Consider the following 27155-nt stretch of genomic DNA (forward strand, 5'->3'; position numbering starts at 1 on the left):
ATTATTTATAAAGCGCGAGTTATTTGAAGAGAGAAAAAAAAAGAATATAAGTATCTATGTAAAAAGAGTTCATTAAAAATTAATTGGCTTTTTTGTAACTATAATAGTTCTGACATCATTTTTTTTCTAAAGAAACCCAATATTTTTTTTCTCTTTTGCGATCATTCCTCTTGTAATTATATTAATGAGACGTTAATTGATGTTATTATTGAATAGATAGATACTATTTTTAATATGAGTTGCAATATAAATTTTTAGGAAAAGATCGAGTAAAAATGGACAATTAACTGGAATTTTTAAGAAGATCGCTAATTGTATAACGGGAAAGGATATTCTTACCGTGACTCAAGCAATGATGAACGATATGTGGAGACAAAATTAAATCTGAGAAAAACCGAAAGCACCCCAATAAAGGGCAATGCTATTTCAGAAAAGGTCAGTCGCCTCGATTCTCACACAATTCACGGTATCTGAAATCATATATCATATATGTATGTACATACAATTTGCTATATACATATATAGGAAATTCTTAATATTTTCTTTTATTTTCGATTATAATAATTAATTAAATAAGAGAAAAAAAATCTATTTTCGAAACGGAGCTTGATAATATTTATTATAAATTTTTCAATTCAATAATTCAATTTAATAATGATATTAATAAGCATCTTGAAACATTACAAAGAATTTATTGCGAAAAATATATCACCTCATGGATGAAGTGATATATTTTGCAATAAATTCTTTAAAGATATTTTTTGCAATAAATTCTTTGCAATGTTTTAGGATGCTTATTAGTATCATTATTAAATTGACAATCAATGTGATTTGTGATATTTCCAACTTTAGTTTATAATTTTGTTTTAAATCCGACAAATTAAATTGAAAAATTTACATCTGAATAAATATTGTTAAACATCAGGATCGAACTGGGATCGAAAATAGGATTTTGTCTGTTATTTAATTTATTTATTTTTCATTTATTATTATTTATAATAATTAACTATATTTATAATCTAATCAATGAGATGATTATTAAGTAAAGTTTGATTATATATTAGAAAATATATAATTAATTTACATCAAATTACAATTAACGTTTGAAAGCCGCAAGACCGATAATATAATTCCTGTGAATACTCTTATAGAAAATAGAAAAATAAATCCTATAGATCATCATAAGATAGGATTATAATTAATTTTTATGCCATGAAAGGTGGAGATTCATCTAAAGATTTTAATACCTGTAAGGATGGCAATGATTATAGTAACTGAGGTGAAATAAACACGTGTATCTACATCAAGTCCGATAGTAAATATATGATGAGCTCATACAATAAATCCTAAGAATCCAATGATAATTATAGCGTAAAATGTATTATTCCTAATATAATTCTCAGTATAATTCCGACGCTGTAAGTGTATGGTTCAATAATTACGTATAATCCTATTTGAGATTATTTTGTCGCGGCTGTTGAGGGTTGTACTAGAAATCATATCGCTTTCAATGATCAATTTCGAGTAATGTAACTTACGCAATTATGGATATTGTAACAATTTATCTTTTTACCATAGTACCTTTTTATTTTATTCTTTTTTGCAATACATCTGTAAGAAGATAATAATTGAGTAGTAACTTTCCAATAAAAAGCAATATTCCGCTATATTATGCAACGCCACGATCAAACTCTCCCCCATCGAGGCACAATAAATGCGAATATTAGTCTCGTTACATTCTCGAAAAATGTCTTCTTGCTACCACGTTTCTTCTTTTTTCCTCCCTTGCGAAGAATTCGTGGCTTATTTCGCCTTTAAGCCATACTCCGTGTCGCGAACAAGGAGAAGCAAAAAAAAAAGAAAAAGTAAAAAGGACGAACGAACCATCGCGTATGTACGTACATATGTCGCATGTGGGTGCGTTATGGGGCGAGGAGAACGCTTGGGGGTGGAGAACGCCTGCGCCGGCTGGAGTGCACCCCTATATAAGAGGCAACACATTCTGAAGAGCGATATTCACATTTGGAAGTCTGCGTCGCGACGGAGAGGCTGATTATCACCTCCGAGAAGATGATGGGGTTCACCAGAAGTTATCTCGTGAGCTTGTTCCTGTACATCTCCATTGTCAATGAGATTCGCCAGCCTGCGGTGAGTCCCTCGTTAATTTGTCTTTTCTTCTTCCCGCGACGCGAATAGTTCGTCTCTGTAGCGCCGGACTTGAAAATATAAAACTGTTCTCTATTTTATTTAAATAAACGTTTGAATAGATAATATAAAACAGTTCATATACATTGCAGAGTTTATATATTGATTGAGGATATTTGAAATTGCAATACAGAGATATATATACTTAGATTTGTTCTTTTTTAGCTGCATACATTTTTGATATTGAATGATTTTTCTTCAAAAAATTATTTGAATTAATAACTAAGGTAGTTTTTAATATTTGCTACAAAGAATATCATAAAGATAAGTGTTCATAATATCTCTTTAATCCCGGCATAGGTAAAACGAAATTTACGTAAAGATAATTAATAAATATTTTGATAATGATTTATTTTCTTAATTTTGCTTTTCTTAATAATAATTTCGTTCCTTAAAATTTACGTTCGAATCTTGTTTTCTCGATAAAATTTATTATGAACATTATTTTATCATTTTGACTTTTACAATAAAGTTATTTTGTGGAACACGATTTATGGAGCCTGTATAAAAAATTGAATTATTATCTTATATTGCTTATATTATTGATTTCGGAATACAGTAAAATTCATATTTAATGAGAGATATTACGAGTCCATATATTACACATATTTTATTTTGCATTAAAATTTTTGGAGCAATGTGATGCGATTGTTTGTTTCAATCAAATCGGAAAATTGAAACAATAAAATATTAAGTGAAAATGGACCGAGAAATGTTCTATATCATTAAGCAAAGAAAGCCATATTCGACAGTCGTGGTGACTCTTAATATTTAATAATATTTTTTGCGTGAATTTTATAATTTTCAGTTCAAACAATAATATGCTTATTAATGCAGCTTAGTTAGGCGCGGAACATTCAATTTAATCAATGTGCATTTTCTTTTGTTGAACTGACCTTTCGGCCGAGTTTGATGAAATAAGCCAGTGATTACTTTGAGCGTATAACGTGTTTACAACGTACTTGGATAAAGGAATGTTTGGCAGGCACTTGGGGTATGCACTTGCAAAATTGCAATCTCGCGTCACCTTCGCGGTGTATGAGTATATCCAAGTTTTGAGAAATTCCTTAACGATTAATTCCACAACAATTAAATCCTTGCTACCAAAGTTCACGTGAGCGAGGACAGTCAAATATTTAAGATATGTCGAGATGCGTTTTTTTTTTAGAAAAAAAAGTATGAAAAGAATTTAAAAATATATTACGAAAAAGAATATTGAGCGCGTTGTGCTTGTTGAACGATTTGTGCTTGTTTGACTGGAACGCAGATAAAACGTCGCGTAATTTAAGGACGGTGCCCGTAAAAACATTGTGTTATTACCCCACATTATTTACATAATTCTAGAATGCAAATAAAATTTCTTATCTCTCAGCTTCTTAGGGCGAGGAGCTGTAGAGCCTGTTAGAATAAAAAAAAAGGCGAATAACGGTCGTCCTTTTATGTATTGAGCATTTTATAAAACATTTTCCACCTCTTTTGTCACTCACGTTTCCAATGTTATCTGATATTTTATCAAATTTTTACACGCAGCCAACTGTATTGTTATACCCGTCATTTTCCGTGTACAAAGTTTACGAACCGGATGGCGAGACAAGCGCGTATATATATACCGTTTACAACGAACGGTAGTCGGAAGAACAAGAAAGAACGAACACGCCCATTTCTCTTTGTGCATCCAAAATATCCGATAGAATCTCGAATAATACCGAATTCCGATTCTTCGGAATAGTGCTTGCTCTTTTAGACAATCCGTGAGATATGATTTATTGGGAATGTTCTCGTTTGAACATAGAAAATTCAAAGATGCACCATTGAGAGAAGCTAACATTCAGCACAGCTGTCCTGCTGTTGATGCTTTTAAAGAGCTTTGTAGATCCGGCAAAGAGAATCAGTTGATCGAACGGATTACAATTTGAAATATACGCCATATATGCCGCATATATTTAAAATCCACCTAAAAATGATCGATCTATCGATTGCGGTTTCGAAACGGACTTCATTTACTGGTTCCATCCTTCGTAATTGATTTTAAAGCGTTAGAGCCACTTCGAAAACAAAAATTCTTTTTTAGAGAGAGCTTTTTTTATAGATACTCAATGTATTGTATTCGCTTGCCAAACGATTTTAAAAGTGTGTATAGCATTTTTACGAGTACTTGAAAATAAATTACATTTTTTAAATAACGAGAAATTACATAAAATAATTATTTTTTGTGACATGGAATATTTATGGAATACCTTAAGTTATAAAGTACTCTTTGGGTCTTTATTTTAGATTTTGCTTTTATGACAATGACAATTTAATATGACGAACAACTTTGCGGATTGTTCGATTTTATCTTATCAGAAAAATCTTTCTAGATTAATGCCTCGATCCTTTGTATACTTGGCTCTATATCTACTTATATTTTAATTACGCCAGATTACGTGCGATCAAAGACTATCAGTTTTTTGTGTACAGAGAGAGAAGGAGAGAGAGATAGAAAGAAGAAAAGAAAGAAAGTATTTATTCTTCTTCGATCACGCACGATGCGTAACTAGGGAAAGCCGAGAGCTCCTTGAATGAAAAATGTCCTCCCTACCAGAAGTGGGTCAATGATTAAAGGAAATATTTACTGCCGGTTTCAATAAATGTATAAATCTTGATATCAGAATGTAGTTCCAATTTAACGAAGAAATTACAGTTTGATCCCTCGAGAAATTGAAAAATTGATTTTAATAGCATTTTATATTAAATATTTTTATAATTGGCTATTGTGATTTTGATTCTTAAAATTGAATTTATTGGTTTTTATTTACTTATATGCGCTGCAGATAATTCTGTAAATTTTAATAACTTCCGAATGCACAGAGTAGGAATATTATTTTGTTATTATCGTCAGATTGTTCGTATGTGTGTGTGTGTGTGTGTGTGTATTGTCAAACAGAACGATGAACCGCAAGACGAGATTTGGCTGTTAAACCAAGTCCTATATGGCTGAACTTTCTTAATATCACACTGTAAATTTGTATAAGGAGCGAAGTTTCTGTTTACTGAAAATCCTCAACTTCGTAAGCCGTTCAGCAAACTCTTTCTTTTCATTTTCATTTCTAAAAGTAGAATCTTGCCTCTGTTTATCCTCTTTGTAAATATGTTCTTATATATCATGGATCCCTTTAGAAATCTGCGTTTTATCGTCATCTAACATCAAAGTTTGTGCTAAGTGATATATCTATCTATATCTTATTCACACAGATGGTATAAAAATAAAATAAACACAGCAAATATATTTGCTGTTTAGATGCTATCGAAATAAATCACATTTATTTATTTATGGATATAATTAATTTTTATGGTTAGAAATTTAAAAATACATTTTTTGTTTAATATTTGTAACTATATGGTTTTATTCTATCAGTATTCATGTTAAATTAATGTTAAATTAAATTGATGTCGTTAAAAAGTAATTGATCTTTTTTTGTGAAATTACAAATTGTTTTGCTGACAAGCATTGATAGCAAAATTAAATTGCGTTCTTGCGTACGGAAAATATAAAAAAAAAACCGCTTTTAGAGGGACCTTTACTTCTACCCATTTTATGTATGTAACCGGCATCAATAGACGTCACGAAAAATGTCACGTAAGAAAAGGTCCAAAGGTTTCATTAATGCTAAAGATACGGAGAGTCAAACCTGTTGCCTTCTTTATTCAAGACGACGAGAGGAATGGGCAAATGTCTTTAATGATTCACTACACAAAGCGGCTTTTTATTGATCTATCAAAGCACGGAACGCGTACTCTTCAAAGAGCCTACCAATCGTACTTCCGACGTGGAATTCAATTAATTTCCTAAAAGTGATTATTTTTGCGTTGTACTCGTTTATCATAAACAAAATACTTGCGAAATCAAATCTGATTGTTTTCCGAGATGTTATAGCATACCTCATACATAATATCCGTTTTATAATAATCTCTCGCGTTGTATTTAGAATGAAATTGAAGCGGTGTATATGATTTAATTTAAAAGTACGTTTGAAGGTACTTCTCATTTAAAATGTGTTTATTGAAATTAATTTGCTTTTATGAAGCGGCGAAGTCCGTCTCACTAGAGACCGACTGACACTATGAGTATAAATTTATGAAATATTGCAAGATATCTTGAACGAACAGACTACGGCGAAACGTGTATGATGTAGCTGCGTACATTGTGGTGATCTAAATAGCAGTGGGCGTTCTTAATCGACGAAAACAAAAGGCCAGCGGCTTTCACCGTGATGTTATATGCACTATAGAAATTGGTCGGAGTGAAGGTGCTTCGTACGTGCATAGAGAAATGCGTCCGTGTACAAATTACATTGTTAGGAAGTAGCGCGGTCTTCTTGAAAAGACTCTTTTGGAAAGATACGAATTATTACTCACGATAACTCGTGATATTATACGAAAAGAATAGTATTATCTCTTATTCACGCGATCTAACTTTAAAATTAAATACACTTGCTCCAAATAGGATGTGAAGGAAATCGGTACCATGGGGACATATATCATGTTACACGTCAAAGCTCAATGCTATAAATGTTCGAATTAAATAAATAAAAAAGCGTCAAATCGAGAAGATCTTGGTGCCTAATAATATTTATATGTTGAACTTTTAAGTAGATAGATGGGATGCTCAGAACACCCCAAAAAATTTTATATTTTTTAATAATTTGTATGGAATTAAATTTACATTAGATTTATAGTATAAATAATGTCAATTTAAGTAATGTAAGTTTATTAATTTTACAAATAATAATCAAAGTTTACTAACAATTAAGATTTAAGAAGTTTATTAATTTTACTATCTTAGAAGAGTACAAATTTTATAAGAGGAATATATAAAAATAATAAACTTTAAAACTTCTGGGAAATATACTTTTTGTTTTTCTTTTCGAGAACAAAGTTTTTAAGATAATTATGCTTGAAATATTGTAGCCACCTGTCTACTTAAAGATTAAATATAAATACATCTTTAAAGTTACATAAACTGCGTTTACTCGAAATTGAAACATAATCATAAAACTGAAGCTAAAATAATAATTTAATTAAATCGAGAGATCATCAATTTAATAATGATGTTTAAAAATTATTCTGATTAGCGTGATATTTTTGTAATATCAGTTCTTTTCAGTATTTTAAAATATTTATTAGCATTATTTTTTAATATTCATTAATGATCAATTTAATTGGGGATATTATTTCAGTTTCAATTTATGATTACGTTTTAAGTCCGACAGCAAATATTATAAATGTTTGCTTATTTTTCTTTACTTTCTTATTAATCAGAAATTACTAAGTTAAACGATTTGCGAAATTACTCGATATCGTTACAAGAGCCTCAATACTTCTCCATTACGCCTAAAAAGCACACGCTAAATTAAGCATTCAGAGTTAATCTTGTGACCGTTCGTTTCTTGGAAAAGCTGAGAGCACTCGCTTTGTCTAGCATACGTTGCCGTAATATAATTAAAGCCAGTCGATTTGAAGTTCACGGAACAGTTCTGGGAACTTCGGAAGCTCTTCATCGTTTTGTTACATCCTCACCCTCGTGGATAAGAATCCTTCGTGGCGCGGTAGTCCGTGTCGTTCCACTCAAAGTAGTCAAAGACGGCTATAGTCAGACCAAGCGTAATTATTTATTGCTGTTCCCAAGAAATATTTCCCAAGAGTATCATTTCTCGATCTTATTGTTATTTCTATTATCACGTTTAAACTTTACTTAAACTATCTCTTATCTCAGAATAAATTCTATTCATCAGAAATAAGTTTTTAAAATGTGAATTTCCTTAAGGATTATTTAAGTATATTTAAGATACAGACTTCCCCTTTTCTAATATATATTTTGTATATTTTCTTTTTGTATATTTACAGAATTGGGTCAAGTTTTATATACGTAGTGAGAGGATTAAAGAACATTTTATCGATTTTTTGAACTATGAAGTTTTTTTTTTTCGAAGCGGGTCTTAAATATTTATGAGCGAGAATTCAGGAACGAAGAAACGTCTTGTTTGTAGGACGTGTCTGATCATTTTATCGTCCGTTGAATTCTGCCGTAATCAGTGCGAAGGTCTTTTTCATGGCATCTGCGAGTCCTATATCTTCGATCAGTAATTTCCCTTCTACGCGGTCGTGACGAAAGCAAACGAGAGCGCGGCGGCTCTATGCAAATCGAATTCAGTTTGTTCGCATTGCACGCGGCGCGCTTTCTTAATTTATTGAACTTCGTCGCGCTCTACACCTTGAGTTCGCGTTCCGCGATACGAACGATTCTTAGAATAAAATTAGATTCTTGGAATAAAAATTTATCTTTTCAATAAATGTCCATCATACGAGAACGGATGTTTGCTTGCGAAATGCGAAGAAGCGGCGAACGAACATGCCACTGTACGAATAATTGCATTCGTACCTGCTCAGATTAATTCCTCGATGAATCTTCAGAAAGTTTGATTTGCGCGACGCGAAACATTAATCACATGTACACACACATACGGCACTTGTTATCAACTACCCGTGTTGCGGTTCGTCGTGATTTATTATATTCGTCGCCGTTTGCAGCATCGCTCGTATGACGAATGGCAAACTATCTGATGAAAGAGATGTACATCTTTTTCCGAAACATATGTATTTAATTGTACAGGATATCCAGTTTGCGCGCGAGCGAATTCATTCGGCATGATTATCGATATTCCTCATGGACGTGCTAACAATATCGAACGCAACAGTGACGCTCGTCGCTCCGACTGCTCCGATTATGTCGACGCGATCTTTAAATTACAAATATCCCGTTAGAATAAGAACACACGATAGATAAAAGTCGGCCGACTGTTTGTGTCGTTTATATTTTATAAATACAGTCTTGGGCAAAAATATTATATTAACCATGCATCTTTACAGAAAGAATGATTTTATTGAGGTATCTAAAAATTTTAGATAGATCGATATCTGAAAATAATATTGCTGAATCATCAAAATAATTACGTAGGAAACTTAAGCATGATAAGCAATGCAGCAAAAAATCTTAATTTTTGGAAAACAGTTTGAATGTCTATATAATTATTTCGATAGTCTAACAAAATTAATTTCTGATTTATCTAACTAAATTTTTAGATATCAAAACTGTTTTTTTCATATTATTATTTAGATCGAACATTGATTTTAATATTCGCTGTTAATTATTTTTTGTTTCAAGAATTTTTTAAATTTCTATATATAATGGTATAATTAATAGTAAACAATACAGATAAAAGAATTACAAATAATGAAAAAAATTATTTTTTTCAAGTTTGTCAAGGTTGTAAATACATATTATAAATATCTTATTCACAAATATTTAAGACACATTTAAAAAAAAATCTATATAATTCAGAAAATTGATGAAATATTTTTAAATCTTTATATATATATATATATATATATATATATATATCATTTTCTATATATATAAACTTGACTCAAGAAAACAATTAAAATTATGTAGTATCCATGCAGTTACATACAGTGGCCAAGGACTTTTCATAAATGACAGTTGGCCGACACTTAGTCTATCTGCTCCTTGGATGATATGATCGATCGCTAAGTCGAGGCAAAAACTGATTAAAAATATTGTTTCCATTTTGCCATCTAAAACAAATTGTTATTTTTGATTATGATACTTTACATTTCTTTTCCGTTACATTAAATATGTCTAGCTATATATAGCTTTGGGTAAAATCAAAAACATTATACGAGCTTCACATATGAACTTGATTAACACGAATTTAAGTAAGACGTTAGTTTGAAAACTGCATTTTGCGATGGTTTGTACACAATTGAGTGTATGACAGTTCGGAAAGAGTAGTGAAGGGCGTCTTCACTCCATATGTGCTGTTCAAGTAGAATACAAAATCATAATAAAATCAAGATAACATTAAGTAGAAGTTATTTAAAAAAATCGTAATGATGTTATTTAATATATACTTTTAACAATGCTTTATCTTATTATGATTTTGTGATTTATCTGGATTTTGCCCTTAATTACGCAGGTGTGAAATTTACACGCGCGATCGAATTATCTACAGGTTCGTCATTGTTCTGCGTATACCTGACGACGTGTTCGACATCGTCGCGTCACGTAAATTGGATACAATCATCTTACATGCAACGTATGATAAACTTTAAAGATGAAGATTAAAGTTGTCAAGCATAATGAACAGTTAAGTGATTAAAGTTAAGTGAGGCCTGCGTGCGTGATTAAGCTTGCGGATACTTGCCGGATGGCTCGTTGATCATAATTCTGATCATAATTCCGTGTATCGATCGCGCATTTCGCCATAAGATCGTAATAATTCTCTCGTTATTATTTGAAAGAGACATGACTTTCGCGGAAGATTAATGTCGTTTATCGAACAGATGTGCTCTCGTTCTCCGTTGTTAGAAACTCTTGTATAGGTTTTATAAGAAAATGATGTAACACGATTCTTTTGACGTTGTCACGCATATTATTTGAACCGCCGCTATGCTGCTCCGTCTTAACTTAAAAAGTGATAGTGAACTTAGTAGTGTAATAAAAATTCACAATATTCAACAATATTATATAATAATAATTATATAATATTGTTAATAATATAATAATAATAATTATATAATGTTATATATTAATAATTTAATACAAGTGATGATTATAATACTCTCTTTGGAGTGCAATGTCATTCTTAAAGATTAAAAATTCTATCATTCAGTATGACAGAATAAAGAGTAAAAAGTAAAAATTTTGTCACTCTCATTTTTTTGTAGAGTGCGGCAATATTTTTATAATGAGAATCTATTCCAAAGAATTTAGAGATTACTTTTAACCTTAATTGGTATTTGCTTCGAAATTTTCTTAATTGGTATTCGCGGATCTACTAATAATTTAAAACTTAAAATTAACATATTTTTGTTTAAAGTTAAACAAAGTTTAAAATTAATGAACGAATTTTTTTATTTGGAAAATCAAAATATAGGAAGCAAGATTATGTAACTTAAAATTATGTAAGGTCGTAAAAAACAGTTGTTATAAATAATTTTCATAATGCGCGTAACTGAAAAAATGTTTGGGTTCACTAAGCTGCAAATACCAATTAAATTCAAACACTAGCTGAAGTCTTTCGCAACATCAAATTCTTTGTTTTAAAACGCTTATTAGCATTCATTGAATTAACGGTTAATGTAATTTATGTGATGTTATTGCCGGTTTTAGTTTATGATTGCGTTTCAAGTTTCTGATAAATTGACATGACATACAATTTATAGAACAAAATAATATATTTGGAAATTTGTATATTGAATATTAATAAGCACTCTAATTCTAAGATCCGCTTTAACCGAAAATAAGATTCTATTATTTGATTTATTTTCATCAATTTTCCAATAATTATGAATACTAATTATATTAAAGAATATAACGTTTCCTATTTCACTTCTCTATACGCTAATGCTTTTTTTGCTCCTATTGTGAATCTTATGAAGGGTCGCTTGCTACATTTCATTTCTGTATATTCATCTGAATACATTTCTAATTTAGTTGACGAATCTTACACTACACATTATCCTTCTTAATCAGATTAGAGTTTGCACCGTCTCGTGTCACTAAAAGGAGGCTTATCTACACGATACAAACGAATGGAGCTTGAATGGCACGTCTAAATGAATGTCTTGTATTTTAGAAATTTCGTAATTTAGATCGAAAGAGCTTTAGTAATAGTTAATTAACTCTTAGTCGAAGATTCCTGAAATAGTATTTGAACTGAATTAATACTTCGACAACTTTGATAATTCTTACTTTTGTGTTCACGTGAATTTAATTTCTACCATTCTATTTCCACCTTTATTTACGAAGGATATAAATGTCACGGCTTGTTTTACTCCAGAGAGTCACTTTTATTAGTTATTCTCGGTACATTTTTGGTGATATTCTTAAATGTCAATTACTTTGATTGATGGATATAATTATCTTCAGAATAAAAAGAACCAGTCATGATCATCGATACATCAACTGTACAATATAAAAGAGGCTTATAATCCCCTTTTTTTGGCAGTTCGTTTAGGTGCGAGTCGTAGGCGGAAAAATCGATGAGATAATAACATCATTTAGACGGCCCATCGTTATCGTCTCTTACATTCAGTTCGCGCAATCACTTTGATTATTTTTTGAGCGATCTGTCACCGAAGATCCTCGGTCGTGTACAATCTATACAATCTATGTTATTTCCAAGAAAATGTCTACACGCCGTCTCATTAATCACATCTGTTCGCAGAAAACAAGGCAGGCCGAACTTCATAGGTCGCGTGGGACGATACGGAGGAGTCATTGATAGAGCAAGATCTCTTTTATAATCTCAGTTACGTCATGAAAAAGTAGCATGACATGCATATCGTATTCTTTAAATAGAAAGCTCGGATAGATTAGAGGTGGCATTATATGAAATAAATTGGCATGTACATTTGTGAACGGTGCTTTTGCCGTTTCGAATGAAAATAGAATAAAATATGAAATCGAGACAGATTATGATTTCCAGTAATAAGATGTGATTGTTAAACAAGTGTTCCAAAAATAAGTAATAAAATAGATCGCGATGCCAGATTAAAGTGCCGATATATATATATATATACATTGCGACACATGATTAGGGCAGTCTAGGTCGACGCAAATTTGAATACTCAGCAAACAAGTTTTGCTAATGCAATTGCCGTATACACATTTGTGAAGAAGACCTTGCCATTTAAATAAAAACTGTTATTAATATTTTTTTTATAATCTTTAAAAAATATAGCCATTGCTCGTATTTTATATACATATCAATTATTATTAATAATTTTATATACATATTAATTATTATTGAATATTGTTATTAATTTGCTGTTAATAATTTCTATCGTGATACACCGTTAAATGTTTAATGTCAAATTCTACCCAATTTGAGTTATTTTTAACCATTTCTATAGGTCATCTTCGCTCCCATTATGTCATTAACGTCACTAAAACGATAGAGTTAAATAATTCAACTAAAAAAAAAATGTATTAAATTTGATTTATATTTAGTCTACTATTTGCTAAGTGCATATATTCGTACAGACGTTATTTACTTTGAAATTACCTAGAAATGAAGATTTACGTTTTGATATACATGGAAGTTAAATAACAAATGTGAGTTACCATCATTCCTTTGATATCTAACTAAAGTATAAAATGTACTGAAAAAATAATAAAACGATAAATAGAATTGAGACGGATTATGGTTTCCGATAATAAGACGTAATTATTGAACAAGTGTTACAAAAATAAGTGATATAAATCGCGTTAGACTGAAGTGCCGACATGTACGAATACGATTAAAGCAGTCTATTTTGACACAAATCTAAATACGCACGCAAGTTTTGATAATGCGATTATCTCAATTAGCTATAGTTAGTACACGAGATCGAGTAATCTCTATCTAATGCAACAGTGTATTACGAATGTTATTTGTTAAATAGCTTCGCATTAATTTTCCTACTCAGTACATTTTCCGCTCTAAGCTTTCAGACAGACAATTGTAAACCGATTTAAATTTTTCAAAGTTATCATACGCGTGAAAATTGTTTTGTACACAGTTTAATATTCTAGTAGAAGTTACTTATTAAATTTATTAAGTTTTAGAAACAAGGTTCCTTGAAGCGATTTTATTATAAAAGGATTTCGTCGTATTTTAAATACGTTACATGACAAAGTTGAAAAGTTTTTCCATTCCTGAGTTAATTTCATTTTTAATTTAACATTTCTCTTGAGTATGTATTATATGCATAATAATTAACATTTTTTAGTTTAAATAAAACCTGATTGAATACACAGTAAAATATTAATAAATGACACGTATATCTCTGGAAAAAATGTGGAAAAGAAAAAGAGGAAGAGAGAGAGAGATATGAAAAAATTTTCTCTTCATTCTCTTTACAGGGTATTTTATTTCGCCAAATAAAAATATATTCAACGAGCAAAAAAAGATTGATATTTTATGAGACATATGTTGGAAGAAAAAACACATCTAGCTTTTTGGTAGAAACGAAGACTTTTGCCTGCACTTCAAATACGATTTGCAGAGCAAGTGCGAATGCATGTAACATCAGTCAACAATGGTGAAAACTTTTTTGAGAGTCCTAGTGCATTGTCGAGAATCCAAAGTCTCCTCATACCTGCTTATGTGTATGACGATCTTCAGATTGCGTCGCTTTTGCAAAATTGTAAGGTTTTTATTTGTCAAGGGCAACTCATAAGTGAACTTACTGGCGGGACTTACAGGGCGCAGTTAATCGCCTGTAAAAAAAAGGCAATGTCGAGTGAATACAAATGCGTTCTTCAAGCCACATAAAAGAACGTATCAGCAACGTGGCGCATGTTGAATATGGCATCGACAGATCGGAAAACGCTTTGTCACTTGCCATTGCGCTTCGTTCAAATACACTTCGCTTGTATAGTATTTACAATTCTTTCGTAAAGAAATTTTGTCCAGTTTGCAATTTGCTGTGGTCAGTAAAGTTTCCTTATTAAAAACATAGTATTGAAAAAAAACAAGCAATCTCTGGATAAATATATTAAATATAATCATATAATAAATTTATGATATTGCTTCGTTTTAAATTCTAATAATACGTATTTTAAAATTATTAAACAATATTACATAATGTTTTTTTCAAATTTATTCTTCTGTGCTTAATGAAGGAAGATCGTTAATAATTTATTGTAACAACAATCATTAATATTATTGGGTTATTTGAGACAAATAGAAGAATTTTTATTAGCCAGGGATTAAACAAATCCATATATTTCCATTGAAAAATATAACCTTTAGAATGTATGAATCCAATAGATTCTCGATATCCCTATAGAATTTATGCGCATCGAGAACTAAACGTTTACTTTACCGATAAATTAACTCAGATGCGAAGACATGATATTGAAAATGGAGCAAATAGAAAGAAGGAGCGGGAAAATTCACAGGAGCTGTTCAAAGGATGGAGGGATGGGCGATTGAATACTTTTACAACCAAATTTCGTACAAGACAGCAAGAATTTACATTGCTTCGTTCCGTCAGGAACGTCCTCTTCAATTTGCCCAAGTATTCGAATATTATGCCCCATCTCTTAGATGCCAAGTGAATTTTAAAAACTCCTAAAAACTATAGAAAGATTGTTAGTGTATTCTTTGGTAAAGATACTTCGGAGGAGCAATTTAATAGAAATATCTGTATTAAATTAGCTCGAAAGGAGTGATAAATTGAATTTATGTAATAATACTATAAAGTCTTTTAAAAAAGGATCTGTATAAAAGATTTTAATTATTTGATAATTGTAAATTATCAAATAATCAAAATCTTTTATACAGATCCTTTTTTATATTCGTTAATTTACAATTATTTTAGTAAATTTGTATTAATTTTTAACTATATAAATAACATTTTCCAGAGAAGTAAAATTAAAATTAATGCTTGTAATTTAAAATAATGTTTCGGATAAATGGTCCGTACATGTAATACTATGTCATTTGAAATTGTGACAAATTCCGTTGATATATAATTTTTTGAGGATTTGTGCGTGTGTTTATTCGTAGTTAAATAATAAGCTGCTTCGCATATTTTATAAAAAAATGTACGTTAATTCAACTATTTCAATTTTTAATTCAATTGTCAATTCGGATCCGACTTCATTTTGTTACTAATTTTGCAAGAACAAAAGTAGAATTTCGGATTTATTATTCATTGAAGGAATTAATACTTGGTATTTGGTATATGTGATGTAATTGGTGGATTTTCATTACAAGATAACTCACGGTAGTTTCCTAGGGATTCAATTTAGTTCTACTAGCCAAGGACTACGATTTAACATGCCTCAAAGAGGGGGTTTAATGAAACATGGCTGTGATCACTGGTAACACTTCCCGCGTACAAGAATTATCCTCTGACCTTTCGCAAAGCAACAGTCTCCGGAAGTGAGCCAATAATTAAACATTTACTTCATTAACGTTGCAAGATGGAATTTTCGTATCACTTGTTAAATACAATGATTTGCGAGAGATTTACAAAAATTATATTATAAACTTCGGTAATTCGCATAAATGAAGCTTGTTCGATTAGATAATGTAAATTGTGATAATGTATATTTTAGTTATATATTTTATTATCGGAAACGAGATTATATAAAAGTTATATTAAAAATTTTATTGGAGAGGATTTTGTCAGAGGATGTGAATAACGGGTGAATAAACGAGATTAAATTACTATAGCTGCGCAGTCAAATTTCCGCAAATGTGCGTGTGTTTCTGCTACGCAAATTTGCGTACATTTCTCATAGGGTAACTGTCCCTATTAATGTGCCCTTTTAGGCAAATTACTTATTCCTGAATTAATTATTAAATATTGTAGCTTTAATTTTATCTGCTTGCAATCAGTATTTCCAACTATTTCTTTTTCTCATAATATTTCTTTAATCTAAAAAATATTAATACTTTATAACGTTTTTGACGTTGAAAAATAAAAAATATGTTTTTGTTCCTATTAGTAAGTCCTCCAAATGGCGATAGTCTTATTAATGTGCCCCCAATTTGTGCGCCTATCCACATTTAACTCATTTTAACATATACTACAACAGGTAAAGTTTAAGAGTTAATATATTACTTAAATCATTATTTCAATTATTCAAATATTTATTTTAATGTACACTCATAACACAACGTTCTCAGCTCCAATACAGGGCACATTAATAACGACAAGTTTAAAATCTTACAGTACGTATTACTGGATTTACACAAATTCCTCATATCTTTTGAAAAATATTTAAAATTCTTTAATATTCAAAAAATAAAATATCATCTTCGTATTAATAATTTAACTTAATAAAAAAAAATATTTTTTCTTATTTATTCGTTCTAGTTTTCTTTATAATTTAAATACATATTATGATCGAAATACAAAAGCACACTAAGGGACACAGTAATTGGGACAGTTATCTTATGCAGAAGCAAGATTGTACAATATGAAACGCAGCAGATGTTGCGTGATGTTCCACATAAACGTGTGCAAGGAATATTGAAATTCTTATATCTTCTTAAAATCGAATGGATTTTTTATCTGTTAATGATTTCTGTAACAAACTTTATAGATCTTTTCTCGAGCGTAAAAAATTCTCTTTATCTCTGACAAATTTATGTGCAAACTTCTTTAACGGCGCAGTAAGTTATTGCCTAGCTTGATCAAATTATGCAAACATTTTAAACATTATAAAGTTTATCTGATATTCCGAAATTTATTTGATACTTGAACCTATTATTATGGAGAGATTTTTTTAAAATTTATTTTGTCCAGTAATTTCAATAATTTGATTTTTTATTTTAAAAGTTTCGAATAAGAGAGCATCACGCAGCACAAAAAAATTGTTTCAATTTTTATGAATATTGAAATTTGTTTAAATTCAGCGCAGTAAAATGTAAACTACAGGTGTCACATGGTCCTTTGGCCGCAGACGTGTGTTGTAATTGTAGCTATCATATGCAGAGCTTGACGTCAAGCGCATCACCGAAATTGGATTTGAAGCGTCACTAATCTACCACCGTAATAACGTTAATTACGTTACCGGACGGTGACAAATATTTCCTGATATATTGTACTAAAATCATTGTTTACGCTCGTATCCTATTTGTATCAGTTTCAACGTCAATAACTTCCAGATGTCGAGTCTTGACAATTTTATCAGTTTTGTCATATAAACTATTTTTATTGAAACATGTTTGGTTTCTTTAATATTTGTTATCATTTTTTAAATTCTTTTAATAATGCGCACGCTATCAAATATGATTTCTTTACCGCAATGTTAGATATCACATTTTGACGGTATAAAAGCATGTTCAAATGCGCGTTCGCTTACGGTGTCATGTTCAAAGGATATTACCAAACGCTCACGAAATACGATCACAGTTAATATCAACGACATCTGACCGAAATTTGCAAACCATTCCACAATTTACGCGAAGCAGAACAATATTGCGAAGGTACTTTGAGCCAGTTCCATTGGCATAAATTTGAAGGTAAAATAAGTCGACGCTAAACAGAACATCATGTAAATTAAATTTTAACGAAATTAGTCTGATAAGTAAATTAATTCATCGTAATTAAACAGGGTAAAACATAAAATGTCATTTAGTTTATATATTATAAGATATATATTTACTTTTAATTTGGTATAAAGTTGATATAAAAAAAATTTATTAACGATCACCAAAGTCTGAAAATTGAATAATTAAATGATAATATTATATTTTGTATGCCAATTTCTTGTATTTTTTTCATTGTAGAATAACGTAAAGATACTCTGGAATATTACTTATAAAGTTTAAATTTTTTTATAAAAGACGCAAATATATTGAAATATGTTGAATATAAATTCTTCTATAAAAACGCAAATATACATTATTCTTAAATCTGTATATATCGCCGCCTGTGTTGAAAGATACGAATTTTATAGAATGCAATAAAAAATTTATTGCCGTTGCAAAGCCTACACAAACGCTGATAGCGATTGATACCGCACAAAGTTCCAACGGTAGACGTCAAACGCTACGTGCTTTCAGCACTTCGCAAATGTGCTATATTCCCTTCATTACCATTTTCGCTCCGCGTATTTCCCGTAAACTACAGTGTAATATCCGTGATCATAAACGACGTGTCGCGGCCACGATTTAATTCATTCCTGACATAGGGGTGATCATTTAATTATAGCGCAGCTGGCACATATTTCGCATGTTATGCATCAGATTAATTCTCGCGTATCTCGTATCTCGTCGAATTTTCATAAATCCACGTGGACGCATAGTCAGTATTGCTGCCGGTGTCGTCATGTTCTTCCTGAAAAATTAGTGTCAAAACGTGACGACCGCCTTGCACGAGCCACGTGCACGTGACTCGGATTCATGACAATCGATTAAAATGGGATTTAATGGGATTATATAAATGCTCAGTTACCTTGAGCATTGTGGAAATAATGGGGGATTGAAATGAAGTGGAATGCCGGAAACATCGAGCAGATCATGCTGGTATTTTATTTCTCATAATAAATTCTATGAGCTTTGTGTTATCGGTTTGCTTTTATAAACTTCACCCGTGATTTACTCTACTAATTTGGTAATTATTTTTCCATAATATAAACATGTTTTAATTTTTCACATTAAATGATAATAATAAAAATATAATTCATAATAATAAAATTTACTAGAAAAAAAATTAAACAGTATGCATTTTATAATATATTTGTATTATTACATAACAACGTGACTTTGAAATTCTAGCATTAATTTGTGTATTTATATATATAAATGTATATATATATATATATATATAATATGTGTGTGTGTGTGTATATAGATACATATACAAACTAATCTAGTGTTTCAAGAACTTTATGTACGTGTTAACCAGCAAAGGCAGAGAAAATAATTTTTAAGTTACTGTTTTTTCAAACGAGAGAGCTATCTGTTAAAATAAACCTAAATGACGTCATAAGTCAACTCCGTTTGTCCAAATACGCAGCAGTTGAAGGATAATACGAAAACGATATCGTTCTGTCAGCGAGACGACAAATCACCTAGAAATCTATCGCTGTCAAATAAAATATGAAAGAATATTGACACTTCCTGCATTTTATTGTCTTCTTTTTAGACAGTTTAGTTGGTGAAATTCAACTAAACATATATTGACATATATTTGCGAAGCACATTCATGTGTGATATTAGATTTCGTCGTATTGAAAGCATATATACATATCCATAGAGAATTTAATAAAATTGCATAATGAAGATAAATCGACAAATTCAACAATACCAAAGACGAATGTTCTGGTTTATCAGATATTTCAATTTCCGCGTGCTTCTTGCATTATTTTTATTATTGGAGTTTATTGGAATGTAATTATATAGCGTGTAACGCCGATAATATTTTATGTATCAATATCGTATAATTTATTTCTGTATCAATGGTGATTATTACATAATAATTAAATGAATACTCAAAGAAAAAACACAGCGATAACAATTATATATAGATGACAATTATACAAAAGTTTTATCTCTTTAAATCTTATTCTGAAAAGTGAAAATTCTATCACTCTTTAACAGTGAAATTTTATTCTAAAGAATTTAGATATTTAGAATTAATGTCACAATTAAATAAACTATTTTAGAGTTTTTATTGCAATTAAAAACAGTTTATTTAATATATATATATAATATATATATATATATATATATATATATATATATATATATAAATATTTCTATATTTTTCTCTAAGTGCAATGTGTATAATTGTATATGTACATCGACGTACATAAGATAATAAAAGAATATTGAAGAGTATGAATAAAGTGCTAAATTCTTTTGTGCAAAAAGTAAGATGCGAAGAGGACCTATTGATCCGTAACTGATCACATTTGCTCCAGGTGACATGTCAAGACGAAGAAGGCAGCCAATGCATACCAAAGAAGATCTTCCTGACGTTGTTGCGTTTACCGGAAGTAAGTTCGAATCTGGCAGCGTATTCGAGGATAATTCAAGAGGCGAAGAATCATAACGACATGGCTCATCTGAAAGCTCTTAGTTCCGAGGAGAATGATGACGCTGAAATCTGTATACCTAGTGATATTTATCTGGAGCTCCTCAGGGATCTTACGATTCGTGGACATCTCGTAACGCGGGATTTGATTCCCGAATCGGAAAAACGCAGTCTTGCTACCTTGGCCAAAAACGATGATCTACCATTTATCGTACAGGAGCGCGAGGACGATGGTGATGACGAGGAAAAGAGGAGTATCAATATATCTAGGTATATTAGAGATTTTTCTGATTCCCCTGAAAATATATCCTCTTAATAATTTTGAACAGAAAATATTAAAAATTTCCGTACAAAAAAAGATATGCCACAATAAAAATAAAAGGATTAGAAATCGTATTGCATTTTAATGATCTTTTGACTCTTGTTGAATAAATACTATTTAATAACTTTATAATAATCTCATATTAATTTTATTATTAAAAATATTACCCCTTTTCCCCTCACCATGTCATATTTATTCAGTTACTTGCATTAATTAATTTGTCGAATTAAGCGATAATCTAGATGAGCTGGTGCGCGCGTTGATGGGCGACGAGTATCGTCGACGTACATCCGGAATCTACGATTACCAAGTTAAACTGGACCCAGAATTGATCGAGTATCCGTTAGACAAACGTAACGTCGGCGCCTTGGCGCGGGACTTCGCATTACCCACGGGTAGACGTCACATCGGCTCGGTGCTTCGAGATTACAATACGATGAGCGGCAAGAGAAACATCGGTTCCCTGGCCAGGCAAAGCATGCTGCCTATGAGCGGTAAAAGAAACGTCGCTTCTCTGGCGAGAGACTCCATGCTGCCGCAGAATGGTAAGAGAAACGTCGCCGCGCTAGCCAGAGATTCTTCTCTGCCCTACGGTAAGCGATATCTCGGTTCGTTGGTTCGAAACGGCGGTTATCCGGTCCGTGGATACGACGAGGGCAAGCGCAACATTGCATCATTGGCCAGAAACGCCGACTGGCCTGGTTTCATGAAACGAGGCGGCACCGCGGGTGTAGGTAGGATGATCGCCCGGGTGCTCAACCGTCACGGGAGATCCTTGAACGATCACGAGGCACCCAGTGAGCCCTTGGACCTCCAGCAGCTTATCAAACAAGATCACAACAACGGAAACGATGCTAAAGAGAACGTTGCCGGCAACTGGCCCACACTCTTCAGCATCTCGGAGGAGCTAGACGACAGCAGAGCGAAGAACAGATCAAATAGAAGGATGGACGCAGCGACTTCACAAACGAGGCACAAACGACAGATCGACTTTTCCGATGAGTATCCGCTGCCTGTCGTGCAGAATACTAACATACTCGATTATGAGGACATGATCGAGGCACTCGCCGATCATTATCCGAACACGGAGAAGAGGTTCCTAGGTGAGTAAAATTGGAACATCCGATATTTTGGTTGGTATTCATCTAAGGATTGATCTTCACGAGAGATAAATGTAAAATAAACTCCTACAGAATTTATTTTACATTTATACTATGCGTGACATGCGACATTTCAAGCGTTATTAATTGATAACAATTCCTTATTAACCTTAAACCCGATTTTACATTTATAACGCGAACGAAGGCTATCAAATGTCACAGCACTATTGCGAATTTATCGCGCTTCCGTTTTACGTGAGTAAAATTCAAATCGTATTTTCTTTCTTTTTGTTGATCAATATTTAAACTCGCCGATTGATCCGTCAGCTAGAAGAATCCGCATTAATCGCGGGATCACAATTCAATAAATTTTTTTTCTCTTGTACGCATCCATGATGCATCGTTGCTCATTCACCTTCAAAATTCCACAATAGCGTAATAGGAAAAAAATGGCATCGAACAAATCGACATCGTCTGTTGTCAACCATAAACTCTGTCGAGAACAGGTTCCTCGCCGGAGATGCCGGCCGACTCGGGCTACACTGAAGTATTGCAACCAAGTAAGAGACATATCGGAGCCCTCGCACGCCTCGGCTGGCTCCCGTCGTTCCGTGCATCACGATTCTCTCGGTCACCGCGATATCTGGTCGAAAGGTCAGGCCATTAGGCAGCCGCTCTCTGTCTCTCTATCTCTCTATCCTTCGCCGTGCCCTCTTCTCCTACCTCGGTGTGATATGTCAACCGTTTTGCCAGTACCTGTACTCAAGTAGAACTCTACCTACAGATTGAGAAAATATGTCATATTTATGTGTGTGCCAGTACCAACAGATTTAACAGCCACGTCATGTCACGTCACGTCAATGATTACCCACCAAATACCAACAACCACCTACAAATCACCACGTACAAAATAAAACGTTCTCCAATTGTGTCTTCTTCTTCTACTACCACGATATCATCTCGGGACTCATCACGGTAGTTGGGTGTACAATGTTTCGATGTAGTACAACGTCTCGCTGTTAGAGACTACATATTAGATCATTAGAACGCTGGTAGTTGATCGATGTTAGACGATTAGACGGCGTAGAATCGGTGTTATAGTTTGTCACGTTTATTCGGTGTTAGTAATTCTAGTTAGTAATTCTTAATGTTTCTTATCGAATGGTTCCCAACATTAATTAATTTTTATTCTTTTAAAAATATATTTAATTATTAAAAATGTTAAAATACGTTTAATTATTCAATTATTCGAAAAATCACGAACAATGAAGAGTGTGATTTATTTAAAATTTCAGTCTCTATATTTACAGCCTTTGAATTATTATTGAACTTAATTGTTGGGAACCATGAGTACCGTGAAGCGGCACTTTTCTAGATTATGTTAAAAAATGCAGTGTTATATCGGAATGATTTTTATATTGTTTCATTTTTATTTTAATGGTTTGCGCGACATTATGTGAGTTTTCAGTAAAATGGTAACTCGTGTAATTGATAGGATTAAAAAACTATTGCTAAAATACTTGTGTATATTACATTGGTGTACATTACATTGGTGTTAGATGTTCAATATGTTGAACGTTTCTGCGCTATCGGAGTCTTTCTGGAATCATCGAATTGGTCATATTGGAAAAAACGTCGATAATTATTTTAATAACATAAATGTTTATATTGTACACATATATATATATTGTATTCTTCTCTATATTAATCAATTTTTTTTCTATAAAGTAAAGGATTTTATAGAAAAAAATTTGAAATTTTTATAAATAATCAACAGCTGGTGCATGAATGAATTTTCGTTTTTATCAAATTTTCTGCCATCGTTTTCATCAAATAAATGTTCGCGTTGACGCTGTCAATAGCGCGTGCTATCGATTAGTTACATGTTTAGAATTGATGCAATTGTATATGGTTGTCAAACGAGCGGCATTCTGCAAAACATAACGAGGGTGCAAATGAATTTCAGGGAGGATCCCGCAGATGGGACCTCGTCCAACTACACCCCCCTCGCGTCAGCTAAGACTCGGTCGCTAAGACCGTTCATCCCGAAAACCCGCTACCTGCAGTCCCTGCACCGCCTGCACGGAGATTGTCGACATGGCTTCAAGAGGTTCCTGTTACCGGACATCGATAACTTCCTGCGGACGTCGAACTCTCGCATCGTGTCCAATTCCATGTAAAAACCCTCGCCTCGCCTCGCCTCTCTGTTCGTCCAGAGCGACGATACCGTACAAATTATGTCATATATTGGACTCACACGTTTTACTCAGCGATCCGTAAGGGGAGTGAGAGGAAACGGATGTAAATATTCGGATCTTGTGTCTGACGTTCTTCCTTATTGGCTACTGATTATCCCTTGTCAACGGTAGATATCTACGAATATATATGTCTCGACCATTAATGATCTTTTAAGTAATGATCTACCAGCGAATTATAAAAATAATAATATCACACAAAAAAATGCTAAAAAAAAAAGAGAAAAAAGTTGATCAAAATTAGAAACGGTAATAGAAGTGGGGAAGTCCGTCACACAATTTAATTAGCGACTAATTTCACAGATTCATTGAGAAGAATTGATCGCAAGATCCGTCGATGGACAATAAGCTTACTGCTCGCCGACAATAATAATTTCACGTAATCCTAATGATTGACGCCTTAAATGTGCCGTCTGTTTCGAACAGATTTTAAATCGTTATGCGAAAAGCGTATATCTGGAAAAGAAGCAAATTTTTCTCGCTCAAAAATAAATAGATTTTCCTCCGCAGTTACAAGTTTCTGGATGTTATGTAAAGGACTTTGTCATCGATAATCTCTAAATTTACAAATTTCTGTAAGCACGTATGTTTCTCTTAATATTTGTATCTCGATGCCTCCTTCCAATTGATGTATAGCAGACATATCTGCCAGTTTTTGTAATTCGTGTATTTTCCGAAGCAAGGCGAGAAATATCCTTGATCGAACGAAACAATAATATAATAACGATCGTTCAGGTTTGCGATTTGGCATTGGTCTCTAATCATTAACGCCATTTAATATCAGTATCATTAATAAACTTTTGGTGATGTTCATTGAGCAATACCTCGCGATTCTTTCTTTTCTCGTTACGTCGTTTGCGACGATATATATATATATGTATATATATATATATGTATATATATATATGTGTGTGTATGGGGGGGGGGTGTATGCGGGTGTGCGTGTGCGTGCGTGCGTGCGTGCGTGCGTGCGTGCGTGCGTGTGTGTGTGTGTGTGTGTGTAAATGAATGAAGAGGGAACGAAAGACCAATTTAACCGTTAGTTTAATAAATCATCGCGAGGTCGAAATATTTTATTCCTTGACCAATTTCCTATTTAAACGAGTGTAGTCGTGGGAGAGGCTATATGTTACTTTGATGATTATTATTTAGCTCGGACTTCACCGATAAATCATTGCGAGATCGAAATATTTTACACGGTGGCCGTGACGAAATGTAAGATCATAAAAAAAGGATAAAAAATTTGCATATGTCAATTTGGTGACTATTACTTGGTGAAAACATAAATTATCGTCGAAGTATTAAAAAAATATGTTACTCGCAAAAAGAGTAAGTTACAATTACGAAATACGATATAATATCGATGATCATTAGCTAAATCGAAAAAGATTGTTCGTCATTCCCCAGATATTTCTCACCATGTTATTATGATTAGTATTTTTCCTCGTCATGTGATTTTAGATAGTTGTGATGTTAAGAGTCAGATGCAACGAATATATAGATATTCATTACATTTGTTAATTGCTTGAAAAACGTATTCGCTTAAAGCATATCAAGTATATATATGTTGCTTCATTGACGTAATAAAGCAATTTCCAATTCTTTTCATACAATTTTAAAATTTGGAAAAAAATTTATGAAAAATATGAAGTTAATTACATGCTTCTCTTTTATCTTTTGTCTTTTATAGAATTAGATCATAAAACTTACAATCTATATATATCTGAATTAACAATTTCCATTTTTACAAATGGCATTATTATATGAATGTCTTTTTCATGATAAATTTAATTAAGAACGTTGCACTCGCAGAAGCGTTCAAAGATTTTAACAGGAAAACAAGAAAAGTGACAGGCATTTTTCATGTAACGAACTAAAATATATAGCACCACTTTGCGGTGCCATCCTCGTTCCTCATCTATGAATATTTGTCTTGTTACTTTCGTTATTTTCTCGAAGTCCTATGATTAGAGCCGTGAAACTTTCGATCGTTCGCGATATACGCATGCAAGATCGACGAAGCCAGGAAATAATCTCCGTGAGCGTAGTAACATGTATGATGTAAATGCCAAATTAGTGCTCAGAGAGCTTGCGAGCTCCATGGCGATAACGCGAATTCAGTTTCATCCTAATCTCCACATTGTATCTCATTTAAATATTGTTAGAAATGTCGTTGTGTAACATGTATGTGGTATTACACGTATCAATCGAAATACGCTCGATGTCGCGGCATCATCGGTCTATCATTGCTGTGGATGACATATAAGTCTCTGTCGAGTTCTCTTTAACTTTACGACTTAAAGTACTATGTGTTTGTCTAGACAATAATGGATAATCGAAGTGACAATAAAACGATAATAATATTGAAGTAATAAACTCGAATTTCATTCTGCAAATGAAAATTTTTCCCTTGTTCTCAAGTTTTATTGCTAAATAATATCGTTAAATGCCGATTATTCTTAAAATAAAGAATATAACTAAATAAGGAAGAAGAAAATATTAAAATGCAGTAAATAAGAATCATGTTATTGTAAATTTTATGATTTGATAAATTATAAGTATTCCATTTTTTTTGCATTTTATTTTAATGACAATTACCTTTAATAATTAAATAAATAATTGCAATAATATTATTTGTAAAGTGTTATAGTATTATTTTAATAGAAA

General features: G+C 32.1%; 1 protein-coding gene across 1 annotated transcript in view; it reads left to right on the forward strand.

Moving 5' to 3' along the window:
• The window catches only part of LOC105153041 (neuropeptide-like 1), a 41226-nt gene extending 14362 nt beyond the window's left edge, over positions 1–26864 (forward strand). The window contains exons 3-7 of the mRNA XM_087414178.1: positions 259–2148; positions 20699–21081; positions 21365–22236; positions 22740–22887; positions 24200–26864. Of these exons, the coding sequence (XP_087270304.1) occupies positions 2071–2148; positions 20699–21081; positions 21365–22236; positions 22740–22887; positions 24200–24413 (1695 nt within the window). The 5' untranslated portion in view covers positions 259–2070 and the 3' untranslated portion in view covers positions 24414–26864. The remainder of the gene's footprint in view (positions 1–258; positions 2149–20698; positions 21082–21364; positions 22237–22739; positions 22888–24199) is intronic.
• The last annotated feature ends 291 nt before the right edge of the window (positions 26865–27155 follow it).

This window comes from Acromyrmex echinatior, chromosome 15 (genome assembly GCF_024713525.1).
Source record: "Acromyrmex echinatior isolate Ae372 chromosome 15, ASM2471352v2, whole genome shotgun sequence".
Lineage (NCBI taxonomy): Eukaryota > Metazoa > Arthropoda > Insecta > Hymenoptera > Formicidae > Acromyrmex > Acromyrmex echinatior.